General features: G+C 38.1%; 1 protein-coding gene across 1 annotated transcript; it reads left to right on the top strand.

The window, feature by feature from the left end:
- Nucleotides 1-111: 111 nt before the first annotated feature.
- On the top strand, nucleotides 112-4,670 carry BDR25DRAFT_346697 (uncharacterized protein). Its single transcript, XM_033694174.1, has 4 exons — nucleotides 112-185; nucleotides 247-2,142; nucleotides 2,359-2,424; nucleotides 2,473-4,670. The coding sequence occupies exons 2-4, from the start codon at nucleotides 417-419 to the stop codon at nucleotides 4,278-4,280; spliced, it is 3,600 nt and encodes a 1,199-aa protein (XP_033541340.1). The 5' UTR covers nucleotides 112-185; nucleotides 247-416; the 3' UTR covers nucleotides 4,281-4,670.
- The last annotated feature ends 13,773 nt before the right edge of the window (nucleotides 4,671-18,443 follow it).

Genomic DNA, 18,443 nt, shown 5'->3' with positions numbered 1-18,443 from the left:
CCTGTTGCTCTGGAGAGGTGGAAGGAAGGCGGCGGGCTTGGCGCGGGGCGTGGCTGCGCATCGGGCCCACGCTTGCTGGCTCTGCATGACGAAGACAAGACACGACACAGTGGCCCCTCCAAAAACCCCCCAGGCAATCTCCCATTAACACTCCACTCTCCCTATATCACCACCAACGGTGAACGGTAAGGCCATGTTTTGCACCCCGCTGCCCCGCAACGCCGCAGACGCTGACGACGCCACCAGATCGCAGCCCTACGTAATTCCCATCGCCTTCCGCTCCGCTCCACCACGCCTGAAACATTGTCCGAATCCTGCTCCAGCTCCGTCTCGTCGCCGGAAATAGCTGCCTGCGTGTTGCTCCAGCTCTCCCGCCGTCCTGGCTTCCTCCCTCCGCCCCCCGCACATCCTCCACGATGCCGAGTTTTAAGGTCAAGGCGGTGTACGACTACTCGTCGCCGCACGAGGATGACTTGAGCTTCCCCGCGGGCCAGATCATAACCGTCACGGAGGAGGAAGATGCGGACTGGTACGTGGGCGAGTACGTCGATGACAGCGGAAACAAGAAGGATGGTCTGTTCCCCAAAAACTTCGTCGAGAAGTACGAGCCGGCGCCTCCCCCCCGCCCCAACAGAGCTTCTCGTCACAAGCCATTGGAGACGGCTCCCGCGTTTGTGGCACCCCCAACGCCTGAGATTCAACAGCAAGAGGCTACTCCGGTTGAGCCTGAGGAGCTAGACACCCCCAAGCCGCAAACCACGCCCGCAGAGAAAACCGCACCCGCAGAGATCCCCGCGCCCGCCAAAGCCCCGGTGTCCCCCACGTCTTCCCTCTCTGCAGCGAGTGCGAGAGCACAAGAACCTCTGCAGAAACAGCCCGCTGCCCCCAAGCCTGCTCCGCCCCCCCTAGCAGAGAAAAAAGCCCCTCCGCCCGTGGCCACCAAGTCAAGCTCCTTCCGCGACCGCATTGCTGCTTTCAACGCGCCTGCAGCAGCTCCAATAACGCCCTTCAAACCAGGTGGCGGGCCACCAAGCACTTTCATCAAGAAACCCTTCGTCGCGCCTCCGCCAAGCCGCAATGCATACGTGCCTCCTCCTCGTGAGGCTCCCCAAACGAAAGTGTATCGCCGAGACGAAGATCCTGAAATCGCTGAACGCCAAGCCCAGGATCAGCAGAATGCGGAGAAGGCTGGCCTCGTTGCACATGACACCGGTGCATCCAATGAAGCAGATGAAGAAGACCAGCCAAAGCCCATGACTTTGAAAGAGCGCATTGCCTTCCTGCAAAAACAGCAGCAGGAGCAGGCCCAACGTGCTGCGGCGATTCAGAAAGAGAAGCCAAAGAAACCCCCAATGAAGAAGCGAGCCGAGTCGCATGAAAACAGAGCGCACCATGAGGAGGAGGGCGCAGCATTGGAGAAGGTGACGAGCATTGAGTCAAAAGAACGCGCATCCGTGGAGGGTGGCCGTCCGCGAAGAACTTCTCATAGCATGAGGTCGCCTGAAGTATTGCCGCCCAATCGGGAGCTTCTGAGTGATGCCAATGACGCGGACCAATCAGGTGCCGGGGACACGGAAGATGCCGAAGGCGAGTCGACAAGTGTTGAGGAAAATGACGAAGCGACCAAGCACCGAGCACTGCCAGAGCGTGCAGCTACAGCGCCATCGAAAGAGGCAGATGTTGGCGATGAAGAAGGTGCCGAAGAGGAGGAAGAGGAAGAAGAAGAAGAAGAAGAAGACGAGATGGATGCCGAGGCACGACGGCGATTAGAGCTGAGGGAGCGCATGGCAAAGATGAGCGGTGGCATGGGCATGGCGGGCATGTTCGGAGCTCCTGGGGGCATGCCAATGGGTGGTTTACCTCCAAAGAAGAAGAGGCCCGAAAGGAAGGCCACCGGCGACAGCGAAGAATATGCAATGCCGCAGCAGCGTGTACCCATGATACCGGTCCCCGGTATGCCAGCTGTCAAGAGTCCAGAATCGGAACATGCCCCTCTGGCAGTTGGGAGGGAAGACGATGCACCTCATCCAATCCAGAGTACACATGACGCAGACGATCTTTCCGATGTTGAGGACGTTACACCCCAACAGACGATTCAGCGGACACCAACTGGAGACCGACCTCCGCCTGTTCCTACAGAGAGTAAGTTTCTCATTCCTCGTAAACCTGTTGATGGCATCATTCGTGAATCTCTGGAATGTTTTCAGTTGTCATCCTCTGAGACCGTATCAAAGACCTATGTCACTTTTGACGGAACGTCGGAGTACGTGATGACTGTGAGCGTCTCCAGTAGGTTTAGATTATTGTGACGAATATTACATACCTCTCAATTTAAAACGGTGCGCTAACTCGGTGTAGGACGGCCTGTGCCTCCACCGCTGCCGACCTCTGATCGGCCAGTACCTCCTCCTATCCCGTCAGCTTGTGAGTATGAAATCCCTTTTCTAGCGAGCAATACTGACGATAATGTAGCTCGGCCGGCTCCTCTCTCGCAACTTCGTTCCCCAAGTCCAGGTTCAGAATCTGGCGACGAAATGACAGAGCCACCGGCGCCGCATTCTGCAACTTCTCCCAAGACACCATCCGCTCATCCACCTTCCAAGCGTAGCTCCTATCTCGCATCGGACGAAATGTCACAGGATTCTGACAAGAGAATGCCCCCGATCCCGTTAGCCAGTCCAACGCTATCCCCAACATCCCAGACGCGGCCGCCTCCTCCTCCTCCGCCAATTCAAGCTCCTCCATCACGGCAGGCCACCTTTGACAGCATATCTAGGAAAGTTGATCGCAGTGAGGGTGAGACGGAATATGAGGGTGATTATGACACCGATATTGCACCTGGCGCAACCCACAAAGATGCTCTGAAGGCTCACGCGAGGGAGTCTAGTCTAGATGAAAGCACGACCGCTGATGAGACTCCAGTGCGCTCTCCAACGGTACCCTCTGGAATGCCCCCTTTGCCCCCATCGATACATCGTGCCGTACCGCCCCCTCCACCACAGCAACCACCGAGCAGGGTGTCAGTGGATGCTCCGCGAGGTGTCCCACCTCCCCCGCCCATTCCTCCACCTTCTAGAGGGATGGACGAGGATGATGATGATTACGATCCATATAAGTATGTCGCTTCACCTGGAAGAGGAGCACCACCTGCACCAAAGCCCATGCCTCCCACCCCACAGGCTCAGCCTCCACTGCCTCAAAGTCGACCTCCACCTCCTGCTCTGCCTCCAATGCCTCCATCGATGCCTCCAATGCCCCAACAACAAGCTGCTGATTCATCTGACGACGATGACCTTTACTCAGCACCAGCACCTCGGAAGTCTCACGACCGACCACCCCCACCCCCTCCTCAAGCTCCCCCTCACCAGCACCGGCCCCCTCCACCACAAGAGCGTTCTGCCCCTCCGCCCCCTCCACCAGAGCCATCCCAGCAAACTCGAGCGACTGTAGGACGGAAGTCTCTCGACGTCAACCGCGTCACCCAGCAAGCACGTGTCTCTGTGGACCAGCCTCGACCATCTCAAAGCCAAGAATTCATCGCCACCGACATCGACCTTGGCCAATCTTCTCACTGGTGGACTCAACCCAACATGGCTCCGCCATCTCTACAAGGCCGCAAAGATATCCTGATCGAAATGGATGAATCCCGTTCTGGCAACACCATCGAAAAGGCTGTCTTCGTCCTCTATATGGACTACTCTCAAACCGTCATCACCGCGCGCTTCGAAGCCAACAACGTCTCCTCCGTCCACCTCGAACAACGCCAAGACCCACCACCCGGCCGTCTCCGACAAGACCAACTCGAAAACGCGCACGAAAACTACGGCCTCCGCATCGCGAAGGATATCGAATCAAAACAAGGCACCGTCGTCGGCGATGGCACCCCATATGCGCTCATCCACGAACTCTTGTGTCCCTACCCCGATGCCCTCCGTCCCATCTCCACGCGCGCCTTCGGCGCACTTGTCTACGCGAACCTTGCGAATGCGTCGACTCAGCAGTATGATGAGATTCGACCGGGAGATATTATTTCTTTCAGGAATGCGAGGTTTCAGGGAAAGCATGGCGCGATGCATGCGAAGTATAGTACGGATGTGGGAAAGCCGGATCATGTGGGTGTGGTGGTGGAGTGGGATGGGACAAAAAAGAAGGTTAGGGTTTGGGATCAGGGGAGGGAGAGTAGGAAGGTCAAGGTGGAGAGTTGGAGGATGGGGGATTTGAGGAGTGGTGAAGTGAGAGTTTGGAGGGTTATGGGGAGAGGGTGGGTAGGCTGGAGTTAGGCTTTTGATCGTGGTGCTGGTAAATGGCTGTGGATAGTGATGATGCGAAAGGGGTGGCTGGCTGTATGCATGTCTTGTTCGGTTAAGGATGTATGGTTGGTGAATTGTTATTGATCCTGGAGCTTGGGGCTTGGAGCGGAGTGAGAATTGAAGGTTGTTGGGTGTAGCCATGTATCTGCTCTGCAGTGCAGTGCGCTGTAGTGCAATGTAGTGTAGTGCGAGACGAGACGAGACGAGACTTGAACGGGACGCGTTTGAACATGTTTCTGTAGGCGTCTTCTGGCGTTGCTAATGTAGCATTTCTGCTCTGCATCACACTCGCTTCCTTCCTTTACCGGTACTACCGTATTACATCTCTCCTCTCCTATGCCGATGCGCTCAGCATCATTGTGTGTTATGCTCCTAATTTTTGATCCTAATACTGTCGTTCTTCTCTCTTTGGATACTTGTCTACCGCAGATTAGCGTGCTGGCGAAGCAGTCGTTCAAATTCCTTCGTTGGAGTGCTCGTCCACACTATCGTTCGCTCGCCACACGTACCACCATCTCAAAATGGATATCGTTGTATTTTTGTTACCCAATCACCTGTAAAAGTATATACCAAGACCTGGGAGTTATTTTGTCTCGATTGTTAAGTGCTTCTTTGAGCCCTCATTCGGCCGTAGACTTTCCACGTCCCATTTTCCATTTATAATCAATGTGGATGGATGTAATCGATGAGCGATATTGGTAGCCCCTGGTGGATGAAACCGGGACACGATGGGGTGAGATGCATTTAGAGGGTTACTTAACGCTATATAAAGCATCCTGCTATCTCTTTCCCTTTCCCTCCGCTTCAAGGCAGAGAGTCATGCTCCACTGAAGACCTTCCTCGCTCCCACTCCCCTCCCTCCACCTCCTCCGCCATTATCCTCCCTGCTATTCCCTTCCTGCCTCCCTACTCTTTCCCTTTTTCTTGTTCTCGAAAGTCTAACCCAACGATGGTGGATAGCACGATACATCTATTTCATGGAAGTCGAGAGATGATATTTTACAGTGAGGAGGTTTGGGAGGTTGGTAGCGTGAGACTGAGGCTTCAATACTTATGGGTTTGATGGAGTGGGTTGATGAATTGAGAATGGAAAGAGAAATATGCGGGGATGGCGTGATGAGGCAGGTCAAAGGGGAGGTGAGGAGATTGAGGGAAAGGGTTTGGGGGCGGGACCGCGATTAGAGGGGGAAACAGGTTTGACATCGTGAGTTAGAAAGGAATCGTTTCTGTAAGTAATTGCAAGGTGCAGGGTTTTAAAAGTGCATTTGCCATATCTAATATGTCAACGCCATCTGTGGTTAAAAATCAGCATATTATATGCTCCGAAGCTATTGCCGGTTGTGGGCAGGATGAAGTAATCCAGCTCACTAACTCAGGTCAGAAGAAGGGCGGGCAGTTATATTGACCGACCAGACTATCTAGCGCTGTGGAAATTTTGGTGAACAGCTCGGTCGCTTTGCTGAAAATATCTCTTCCACCTCAACCTCAGTTAATAAACATTATTTTCCAAAGAACATAAGGTTGGGGTCTCTAGCCTAGTAGCACTGCAGCCCGATCTCAAAGTCTCGCCTGAATTAGGCTTCACACTTTCGTCGATTTCCACGTCTGTGAAATATACCACAAAAATCTGCCCTGTGTCACAAACACTCATCGCACACAGCAAAATCCAGCTTCTTCTGTGCCATTTAGCAGACCCATACTCAGCCAAGACCCTCCTCACCAACTGCGACCTCACGTCTTCTACCCACGCCAACACAAGCATTATTCCCCCAGGACACACGGCCCACCCATATCCTATCTCTGTTCCCCTTTCCCCCCTTCCTCGAATGCACAGAAAAATCCCAACAACTAAATGTATCATATCCTTCATCTGTCACATCGCTATTTGAGCCTACGGGCACTTGCAAACTTGTAGAGCTACCATGGGTATCGTGGTTCTTGTCAATGAATCGAGGTTGATGGAAGATAGGAATAGGGTCGGAGTAATCCTGGAGGCAGCAATAGTGGTGGCTGTTTCGGGCGTAGTGGGAGCTATTCGGGGGGATTGATGTGATGGATTGATGTTATTGGTTTCTAGAAAGGATGGTGTGATAGGAAGGCTCTAGTGAGTGAGAGGATGTAAGGCTGTTGAGAGACTGTATCGCTCTGAGTGTATTTTGTGTGGGGGTTTGGGATTTGTTACTGGGTGTTGGGGACTGGCGTAAATAGTGGATACACCTGGGATAACTTCAGTTGTTATGTGTCTTTGATGAGATTTTAGGAGCAGGACCTCACATTCGGAATAAAACAAAATTTTGTTTGTTTCCTGCTTCTGGAGTCTCAAAAAGTCAGCATCATGGGTGTCATTAATATGAATCATCCTCTACCCGCTTTCATTGCTAGGGTGGGTGAGTGGGTTGCTCAAGTTAGTAGAGGGGTTCTCTTATAGAATGATAGAGGCATTAAGAACTGTGGTTTCTTTGGCTACTTGACAGCTGGGTGAGAGACTATTATTATACAACTATCTTATTCTGTGAAGCTTTTGGGAGCACTAAGGCCATGAGGAACTGAGCTGGTTGCCATGGAGGGAGCCTACGGATCTATGTATATGCAAGAAAGGGGATAAGTTTTAGGAACATGTCACTATCGTGCGCAGGACGCAGGTCGCCTGTTTACTATAGGCCTCCTAAACGAAGCAAACCACGCGCACAAGGCTTTTTTCTATAGTTAGGTAGGTGTAAGTTGATTAGTAACTATATGCTAGTGTAATAACTTTTCTATCTAAATATAATTTTAGTAAGTCTGTCGGCACAAATACCTACCTATACTCTATATTTTTTAACTTTCGTAGATTTCTTTAATCTGCTAGTATCTTCTTCGCTTCTTTTTACAACCTTTTTGCTTCTGTAGCTGTTGTAGTAGCTGTTGTAGTAGCTGTTTAAACTTACTACTTTTTGTCTGTGTAAGCTCTTTTTACCCGTGCAGTACCTTTAGCAGAATCTTATTATACTAATGTAATGTTACAATCCTTGCTTCGTGGAAGCACTCGGGTCTCATGGTATTCCTAGGGGAGGAGTAGGACGGATGGTAGGGGCCAACCGGTAGGGTGTACAGTCCTACGTATAGGCTATTGGGCTAATAGAGAGTTTCTTAGGGTGACCAGATTGTAGTTTGCCCTATGTGCGGCAGTAGGGAGGCTAGGGTTAAACAGTCCTGTTAGACAGGGTTAGAGGTATATATAGTGTAAGATATACAGATAGTATTACAGCTTTTTAGAAAGCTAAATGCTACTTAGTCTATATAAAGAATAAACTAAACATTAAACACACCTTCTAAAGGTTGTTTAATGTAGGAACTATATACATGTGCTAGGGCGCTAAGGGGAGTTTAGGCAAGTTTAGATAAGTTCCTTAAGTTAGCCCTACTACTAACTTGTCTAGCTTACTAGAGCTTACTAAGCTCCCTTAGGCCTTGCGTTCTATTCCTTATTAGACAACACATTCTTCTATTACTGCAGGCAGCTGCGCCGCCTCTGTGACCTCTAATTAGTCTATAAGCAAGCCCTGTCCTAATCTGGCTAGATTGTGGAGCACTGCTAGTAGAGTTATGTTAGTCTAACTATAGACTATAACACGCTGCCCCTCCTCCCTAGCAGCGTCCTTACTGCTCTGCTTACACAACTGTGTTAGTAAAAGTTTATTTATAAAGTAGGTGTCTACCTACTAGAAAGCATCCTTAACATCTATTTTTCTTATACTAAATAGCTTGTTAGTCTTATTTATTCTATTATCTCTATGTTGCTTTTTATTTTAACTCTTTTTACTAGATAAAGATAAGGCCCTACAGCGCTTACTAGTTTTTAGGGTTGTTATATGTGTTAACACTGTCCTTAGACAAGTACATTAAGTGTGTAAAGAAAAATAACAGGTGCAACACTTTTATATCTAATGCTGCATAAGAATGCTTAGAGAGAGAGAGAGAGAAACTTCTTTATTCTGCTAAGGCTTTTTAGGCTAGAGACTAAGCACTACTAGATAAACAGCTAGTTTAGGATTACAAGCAGCTCTATTTATAAGAAGAGATGTTACAACAGAGTTAGGAAACTTTAAAGGCAAGGGATAAGAAGCGTTTTAAATAGGATTATATCTAAAAATTATTAGATTTATTAGAGGCTTAGTGTGTAAAGTACTTAAAGGGGGACTTTTTCTCCTTAGACAAGATAGAAGCTCTTAAGGCTAAAGTAAAGAGCTGTCCTTCTTCTTAACCTTTATTAGCTAGGACTTGTCTCTAAAGGCTGCTACTATCTAGTAATAATATAGCTATTTTTTTTAATATAAGTGCCTTATTGCCTAGCTAGTTTCTTTTAGATAATCCTAAAGGTACCCTTGTACTAATAGCTGCGCGTTTCTTAAATTCTTAGCTAGTTTTTATATGTTCTTACTAGTAAGCTACTTTTTCTATTTTACTAGAAATTCCTTCTAGTTTTTTTAATTACTTATAATGTGTTTAACTTTATATTCTGTTTCTTTATCTTCTTATTCTTACATAGATAAGGGAATCTTTTTAGGTGCCTTTTTTAATCTAGAGATATAGAACTACAGGTAGATTTTTATGTGTAAGGGAAGCTTAAGCTTGCAGTTGTCTTATTAAGTTTATAAAACTTTATAAGGTCTTATTTTTTTTTCTACTAGCTTCTTAGAAGGTCTAGGTGTTTTAAAGTTTTTTATATTAAGATACACATAATCCCCTAGGTAGATTTCTAGTCCTAGTTATTATAATTTATTTACATATTTCTCTATTATTTTTCTGCTAGACCTAGCTTTAATAGCTAACTTTTTATATATCTGCTATAAGTCTGTTAGCTAGTCTACTAACTTCTATAGGTCTATAAGTTAGTTCCTATGTAACACAAAATAAAGGTTATACCTAAAATTAGCTTTATATAGAGTTTTCTTAGTTATAGCTAATTCTATGTTATTAATAGCTAACTATGCTATTTGTCTGAATAGTGATATTCAGGCGCCTGGTTGATAGTCACGTGGCTCGGATGCGCCCGGATCCCTGTGCACAGAGATCTGTGCGCAGAGTTTAGGACTATATTAACCCCTTTCCTTTGTACAATAGAAAACAACAAGAAGCAATTAACACTAGTTACCTAACACCCCTGTGCAATGTTTACACTGTGCAAACCTCTCTGTCTTGTACGCATTTACTAACACTAAGTGCTAGCTAGCAGAGAGTCTATTTAACACTAATTAGTAGTTTAAATACTGTAAGAGAGGAAGCTCTTCTTGTACCTTTCTATTTAAAAGTTTGTGTATAAGAAAAATCCTTTTTTTTTACTACTTTAACTGTAAATTAGCAAGAGTAAAGACAGAGTCTAATTTATATGCAAGTAGCTGTAAATCTCTGTTTAGTTACCTAAGTAAGAGCAAGAAACCTATCTGTACAATACTGTTTAGAGGTATTGTATAAATAGTAGTGCTTGTTTAACGCTAGAAGGTCTATTTTATCTTTTTACATAAGGCTGTTTAGAGGCAGCGTACAACAAGAAGTAAGACAGCGTGTAATAACGCATAATTAACTACTATAAAGTAATAAGTAACACTAGCTTTATCTATAACTAGCTAACATAATGTATTAATATATAACTAATACATACTTTTTATAAGCATCTTAGTAAAGACCTTAGCAGAGTAGACAAATATTAAAGATTAGGTAAATAAGATTAAACTATTAAATAATATACTTAAGAAGAAGCTTAATTTGTACACAGCTAACTTAATTATAAAACTTTGCATGTTAAGCGCAATAGACATATGTACACTTAAGAACTTTTAAAACAACTTTATAAAGTAGAAGCTTGTACACTTTAAAGATTTTAGCTAACTATTTTTATAAGAACTAATTACTACTTTATAAAATAAGGGCATTAGCTTTAAAAAGGACATAATAAAGGCTACTACACTATACAGACTTATAAGAGAAGAACACATGTTTACTATTTTACTAAAGCATTATATAAAACTATTACTACTATTGCTAGTCTTAACGTAACAGAGGATGTCTCTGTATAAATTACCTATAGACCTAATACTTTCTCTGTAATTAGTACAACTACTTTATAATAGCTTACTATATAAAAGTATAACTAGGCAGCTACATATTCCTGTAGCTACAGCTCTGCATAAGATTCTCTAAAGCTTGTACCTACTATATACAATTTAATTACTGTACAATCTATACTAACTTCTACTTACACAAGATATTACAGTAGAGAACTTTACGCCTAAAAAGGTTATATAATTTTAGAAGGCATAAAGGAAAAAAAATAACTACATAAAGCAACTATATAATATCTTAGCTAATAAGGCTATAGTATTTATTAAGCTCTGCTAACGCCTTACTATCTTTAAGGCATTATATATAAGCATTTTTTCTAATATTTTTAAAGAGCGCGCACACATGTTCTACCTTTACAATATTAGTCTAGGATAATTATAAAAGTTACTGTATAAGTAGCTTAGTAATTACTTTAATACTAATATAAACTATAACTAGTATTAGACAGATTAGACAATAATAAGCTTTACATAAAGTAAGTAAAAGAACTTTATAAAAACCTTACATAAAGCTTTTAAAGCTATAATTAATAAACTTACTTTTACATAAAAAGCTCTTAGTTTATAATTCTAAGGTAAGATACTGCTTTACACTGCTATTATATAAGCATGCTAAGGGCAACTTAAACTTAAATAAGCAATGTTCTTAATTAAGCCTACATGTAAGGCACTATACAGTAACCTTTATTTAGCACTTTAGGTTATAATTAATTAACAGAATAATGCATTTATAAATAAATTCTAGGACGCGTACTACACTAATAGGTAATATAGCTTACTACGTACACATAGCTATTAATAACATAGAAGAAGCCTAAGGGGATATAAAGAATTATTTAGACTATAGTCCTCTATATAATTAAAGCAATGCTTTGTCTGTTATAAAGAAAAATGTTAGTTAATAAATTATCTTTATATAGATTAATTCTATGTAAAACACTAATATATCTCTTTATATAAAAAATTCTATAATAAGACACTAATGTGTAAGGAGGTAAATGTGTACATTTAAAAGTTTAAAAGTAAACTAAAGTAGAAGAAAGAGAAGTTACACAATAACAACAACCTAAATAAAAAGAAAAGTAAGAAGATTATTAACTACTTTACTAATACTGCATTTCTTTACTGCGCGACTGTAGAGGACATCTATAGCCTAGAACTTAAAGAATACGCAGAACAGTTTATCCTTAAAGATTAATACTGTATAGTATACTAAGGTAAACTATAAGATACTAGCACAGTAAGGATCTCTACTATAGAGAAGTTATAACTTAAAGCATACTTGTAAAAATTCTCTTGTATAAAAGTAGACTAGACACTAAAAAAAAAAAGTATTAGCTTTAAAAAATAAAAATTAACAGAATTAATTAGTACTGTATAAATTACTAACTTAGTTAGTAACATAATGTATCACATTCTAGACACCCTAACACTGTTCCTACTGTCTCTGGCAGACATAGACTAAATAGGTGCGTACTTTAACAACGTGTAGAATGTAATTATATAAAGTAATAGGAATACTATTCTAGTTATACAAAAATAGAGTTATTTATTCTTTAATGTATAAAAGAAGGAATTAATGTTTTTTTTTACTAAACATAAACTTTAATAACTATATAGAAGATTTAGCTATTCTTGTATAAAACAACTTTACATAATGCTTAAAAACGCTAGACATAACATTAATCTCTTTATACTTAAAAAGATTAAGAAGTTTTGCTATATGTATTAGCTGCATAACCTAGCACTATAAAGATTTAAGTTTATAATTAAAGATAATTTATACTTTAATTATAAAATAGTAATTAATGTTATATAAATTAGTAACTAAGATGTACTACATGTAATTAACATAGATATATTATTCTAAGTAGTAACCTTTTTAAAATTAATGTTTATATAAGATACCTAGGACACGCTTTACAAGTGTTAGATTAACACATACTAAGGCCTACTTAATTATATTATACATAACCCTAGTATAAACTTTGCATCTAAAAACTTCTAGAATTATGTAAAGATTGTAGGAGCAACGTGTTAATAAATGCTAGTAGAGGCCTATTAGGCTTTAGGGAAGATTAAGCGCGCGCACGCACTACTGCAACATGTGTACAATATCCTTTATGCAGAATTAGATAATTATATAAATAATAAGTTAGTGTTATAGATAGCTGTTAAAGCCCTAAATAATATAGTAAAACTAAACAGTCTTATACTTACATTACTTATGTTTAGAACATACCTAAGAATTAACATAGATTTTACACTATCCTCTAATATTATTACGTAAGCTAATGCTGTATAAAAGGCAATAAAGATGCTTTAAAGTAAGAGAGTAAAAGTTAATATTAATTATGTAATTAATACCTAAAATAGCCTAACTTTATATAAAGTACTAAATCTTTTACTTAGTTCTAAAGTAAAGATGTGGTAAGAGAAGAAGGGATAGACAGGACTGCACATAGTAAAGAGAATTAAGGCCTTAGACATTATTATTAAAATAAAAAATAGTCTAGTAAGACTCTACTACATGCAAGTTATACTATATTATTATATAAAGGATAAAGATAAACCTGCACAAGAATTGCTAGATCTAGATAAACTAGCCCTAGTATAAAGGGATCCTCTATAGGCATAAAAGAGAGGTTGCCTACGCAAGCAACTAACCCTAGTTAATAAACTACATAAAATAGCCCCTTAAGCAGCATTAGATTTATTGTATAAACTAGAACTAGAACTATAGCTAGCTAAAAAAGGCTAAGAGAGACTATGTAAAAATCTACAGGCTATAATATTTCTAACTTAAAAGAAAAAGGAAGACTACGCGCTAGTAATTAAGCTCTATGTAAATAGTGTAATTACAATACCTAGAAGACTATTTAAAGAATTAGACTATACAGAAATAAAGAGTTTAATTATAAGTAGCATGTTTAAGGTACTTTTATATAATCTATTAATTTATAAAGGATAGATCTTTAACCTTTAACTTATATATAAAGTTAAAGAAAAATTAATAAAACTGTATAAAAAGTTATAACTTATATTTATAGAACATTTAAATAAGAAAAAGAAAGAGATTCTTATATAGTTTTCTATAATTTAGAAAATAAGTTAGAGGTTAATTCTAGCTATTAGCCTATTACTAATAGCTTTATACAACATGCACTGTAAACTATGTAATATTACTTAGGCATATGTATAATTAATAAATAAGCTTATTTGCACTCTCTTTACATAACTACTAAAAGAACTCTGTAAAAGCTTCTCTCTACACACAATATTTAGAGTTGTATAACTACTATACAGCGCAGCAGAGTTAGGCTTATATTAGTTTAAAACATACTATAACTATTATAAAAATAGACTTTTTATAAAAACCTTATTATATAATCTATGCTTATTAATTATATATAAAGGCTTAATAGTATTTAGTATTATAGGACTATAAACAGATAATACCTTTAGTATTATTACAGCTAATTTTGCATAAAGAGAGAAAGAAAAATTGCTTAAAGCTAACTTCTAAGTAAAGCCTAAGACTATACTATTACATAATTAAGCTATTAAATTTAATAAAGGAAAGATTTACTTTATATAAAATAATATTATTTTTATATAAAAAAGTTAAGCTAGGAATCTACACACAATAAAGTCTAAGGTAGAGGATGCTGCGCAGAAGTACGTTAAACAGCGCGCGCAAGGTGCCTATATTGCATTAATATGTTAACCTAAGGCAGCATTTAACCTGTCTACTGCTGCTTAAGTTATATTACTGTTGTATAATAATATTAAGGCATTAAATATATAAATCTAATAGCAAATTAATAACTAAAATAAAGAATTATTATATATACTACTTAATCTTTTTTATATAAAGTTGTTTATTTTTACTAACAGATTATTTATAAATAATAAAGACCTAAGTTTATAGCTTAGCTTTTTTATTATTCTTAAGACTAAGTAGTAAACTAGAAACTTATATAACTTTAAAATTATAGGTAATATTATATACTAGAACTTCTCTAAGTGTAAACGCGTTACCTGCTCTGTCCTAGCTAGTAAGCTGTACAGAATAGTGGGAGGATTTAACTGCGCAATTGCACTAAGTACAACTATTAACTAAATTACATGTATGCTTAGAATACCTTCTGTACCTATTGTACTATGCATAGATTTAAGATCTCTATATAAATGTCTTATAAAGCTTAAAATAATAAATAAAAAAAGACTTATAATTAATATTATATTAATTTAAGAATTATATAAGAAGAGAGAGATTATAAAGATTAGGTAAATTAATAGAAGAGACAACTCTATAGATGCCTATACAAAGAAGGCGCTAAACTCTGCTCTTAAGGAACTAATTTTATACAACTAACTAACTGTTAGAGTTAAAGCGTTAGTTAACAGACTTAAGCCTGTATAAGATAGGCAAAAAGGGCCTTATAGCAACCTGTCTACTGTATGTGTAAATAAGGCAAGTCTTATATAAAGAAAAAAGAAAAAGTTACTAATGTCTAAATAGTAATATTTAGGCGCCTAGTTAATAGTTACGTGGCTTAGATGCGCCTAGATCCCTGTGCACAGAGATCCATGCGCAGAGTTTAGGACTATATTAACCCTTTTCCTTTGTACAATAGAAAACAACAAGAAGCAATTAACACCAGTTACCTAACACCCCTGTGCGATGTTTACACTGTGCAAACCTCTCCGTCTCGTACGCATTTGCTGACACCAAGTGCTAGCTAGCAGAGAGTCCATTCAACACTATTAAAAGCTATACTGCCTAATTATTTTAGGTGTAAAAGATGTACTTCCTTAAATACTTTTCTACTTCTACATTTACCTTTTTAGTCTAGCTGTTTGTCTGTAGGTAGTAGGCTGTTAAAAGTTTATGTGTTATACTAAAGTGCCTTATTACTACTTTCTAGAATCTGCTAGTAAACAGCTTATCTTAGTTAAAGATAATAATTTTAAAGCATCTATGTACTAATATTATGTTTTGCTTTAATTTATAAATAAATTTTTTAGCTGTTATAGTTTTTTTTAAGGGCTAAGTGTGCAGATACTTAGTAGTTTTATCTAGGGCTACTATAATTATGTTGCACATCCTTTCTATCCCTAGTTCTTTAGACAAAGGTAGTTCTATAATAAAGTCTATTATAATTATTATTTATAGTAATTTTAGTGCTTTAATTAGTTATAGGTATCTATAGGTCTTATACCTTTATAAGTTATTTCTGTTATAGGTATTACACTCTCTAAGCACTTCTGTGCATAGTTGCTTTACTTTTAGTATTTGTTAAAAAATAGCAGCTCTTAGCTTCTTCTGTAGGGTGCCTATTCCTAGGTGTCTAAACATTAGGGATTTATAATATTCCTAAATTAAATTTTTTTATTCTTACTTACTAGCTGTAAGCATGCAGAATTCTTTTATAAGTTAGAGCCTGTTATAGATTTATCTTTTATTAGTTTTCTTAAAGAGCGCAAATTTCTTAGTTTTTTCCTTCTCTCTATTAAAGTAATCTAGCCTTTAGCTAAGGGCGTTAGCCTGCTAGTTCTATGCTCCTAGGACATATTTAATAATACAGTTAAATTAGGCAAGCTCTATTACCTATCTTACATGCATTAGCAAGAGCTTCTTTACTGTTAAGAATGTAACTAAATTTGCATAGTCTATTATAATGTAAAAGAGTTTTGCTATTCTGTATAGTTCTATAGCCTAGACTCTTACAGCGTTTAGTATTACTTTTAGTTCTTTATTAAGTATGCTGTAACCTGCTTTAGGTCCTAAAAACTTAGCAGAATAGTATGCTACTAGGTGCTATTTTCTGTCTTCCTGTTTCTAATAGAGTGCAGCTCTGCTAGCTTCTAGAGATGCATCTGTGTAGATCTTAGTATCTAACTGTAGGTTATACATCCTTAGCACTAGTTTAACTGTTATAGCTTATTTTAGTGCTAAAAATGCTTTATTTATTTATAAGGTCTAGATAAATTTTGCTATTACCTACTTTTTAGTAGTAGCGTTTATTAATAGTATAGTAATTTTTAAGTAGTTCTTAATTATTTGTCTAACATAGCCTAATAATCCTAAGAATCCTTTTACTTCTTTAACTATTATAGGTTCTAGCTATTTTAGTACCTTTTATATTTTAGCTAGGTTAATCTTTATTTCTTTGCTATTAATTATAAATTTTAAGTATTCTATCTTAGTAACATAGAATTTGCATTTAGAGAGCTGCAGGTGAAGTCTGTACTTTCTAAGCTATTCTAAGATTTTTTGTACCTTCTGTACATAATCTTCTAGGGTGTCTTTTAAATAGATAAGAACGTTATCTAGATATACTAAAGTAAAGACATTAAAGTATAGATTAAGAGCTATGTTAATAATTTACTAGAATATTACTAAGGTATTTATTAAGCTAAATAGCATTACTAATAGTTTATAAAGTCCTTACAGAGTCTAAAACACTGTAAGCTACTTATCTTTCTCTCTTATCCTTATCTTATTAAATCTGTCTTGTACGTTAAATTTTATAAAGTACTAGGTTTCTTTTAACTAGTTTATAATATCCTATATAATTAGTAAGAGAAACTAATCTTAGATTATGTTATTATTTAGAGTTTAGTAGTCTTAACAGACTTAGATTTTTTTTTCTTTCTTTTTTACAAAAACTACAGCTAAGGCTACAGAGCTGTGGCTTTCTTAGATATAGCTTTATGCTAACATTCTGTTAATATATTTCTATAAAGCTTTTTTCTATACCCTTATTAAAAGGTAAAGCCTATAGGTTTTTAAATTATAATTTTTTATTAAGTTAATAGTATAATCCTAAGGCTAGTGTAGTAGTAGCTTTTTAAGGTCTTTAGATGTCTTAAACATATCCTTGTAGTCTTTATACTCTGCTAAGATGCTACCTTTTTTTTAGATTTAAAAGACACTAATTTATTCTACATCTTTATTTACCTTAATTTTTTTATAAGAGACTTTTTTAAGTTTTTCTTTTATTATTTTTATTACCTAAGCTTTTAGCTCTTAGCATAGAAACTTCTAAGGTTTTTTTTTCTTAAAGTAGTAACTACTACTCTGTTTTACTTATTTATAGATTAGGCATTAGTTATTATAGCATGCTAACTAGGTTATATGTGCGTAGTTATTAGAAGTTTTTATAGTTATAGTTCTCTAATTAATTGCAGAGTTATATGTTTTAAGCTAGTTATAGCCTAAAATTATGTTATACTTGCCTCTTAGCTAAAGTATATTTATAGACCTTTAGTCTCTTGTATTAGAAGTTTTAAGGTCCTTTTTATAAGTTTCTAGGTTAATCTATCTTTTACTATACTTAATTAATAATACATTAGCAAGGGTTACCTTAAACAAGTTTTCTTTTATTTAGAATAGTATGCCTTATTTATCTACCTAATTCTTGTTTATTATAGTAAAGGTGCATCTGCTGTCTACAAGGGCTAGTCTAGGCTATCCTTTGTACATAAAGGTAGTTGTTAAACTATGTCCTGCCTCTTATCTTACTATAATTACTGCTAATATATTATATTTAATCTTTTTATTAGAAAAAAGATAAAAGTTAATGTCTTATAAGTTATTATTAAACTTATTTTTTTTTTTATAAATTTAATGTTTTTAATTATAGCAGTTAGCTACTTTGCATTTATAATCTTTAACTAAGTAATGCAATGTTAGATAGTCTTTTTTTCTTACTGCTTTCTACTAAAAATAGTAAAACTTATAGTTGTCTTATTTTTTGCACGCTGCCTACCCTTCCTGCTTGTGTAGAGGGGCTGTTTAGCAGGTGTAATAGTTTATAGTTTTATAGGCTAAGGCTGTTCCCTGCTATAGGCAGCTGTTATAGTTCTTTTCCTATGTAAGCTACTAGCCTGTTTAGTGCTTATTATTCTAGTGCTTAATACAATACTGTTGCGTGCACTAGTACTAGAGGTATAGACAATTATTAGGTCTATGTAATGTGTTAAGAGGGCTCTTCTAAGTCTACTATAGGTATTCTTATGTTTG

Source organism: Lindgomyces ingoldianus (genome assembly GCF_010093535.1).
Source record: "Lindgomyces ingoldianus strain ATCC 200398 unplaced genomic scaffold BDR25scaffold_45, whole genome shotgun sequence".
NCBI classification, from domain to species: Eukaryota; Fungi; Ascomycota; class Dothideomycetes; order Pleosporales; family Lindgomycetaceae; genus Lindgomyces; species Lindgomyces ingoldianus.
Note: the sequence above shows the minus strand (reverse complement) of the source record. Positions and strands in the feature narration are given on the sequence as shown.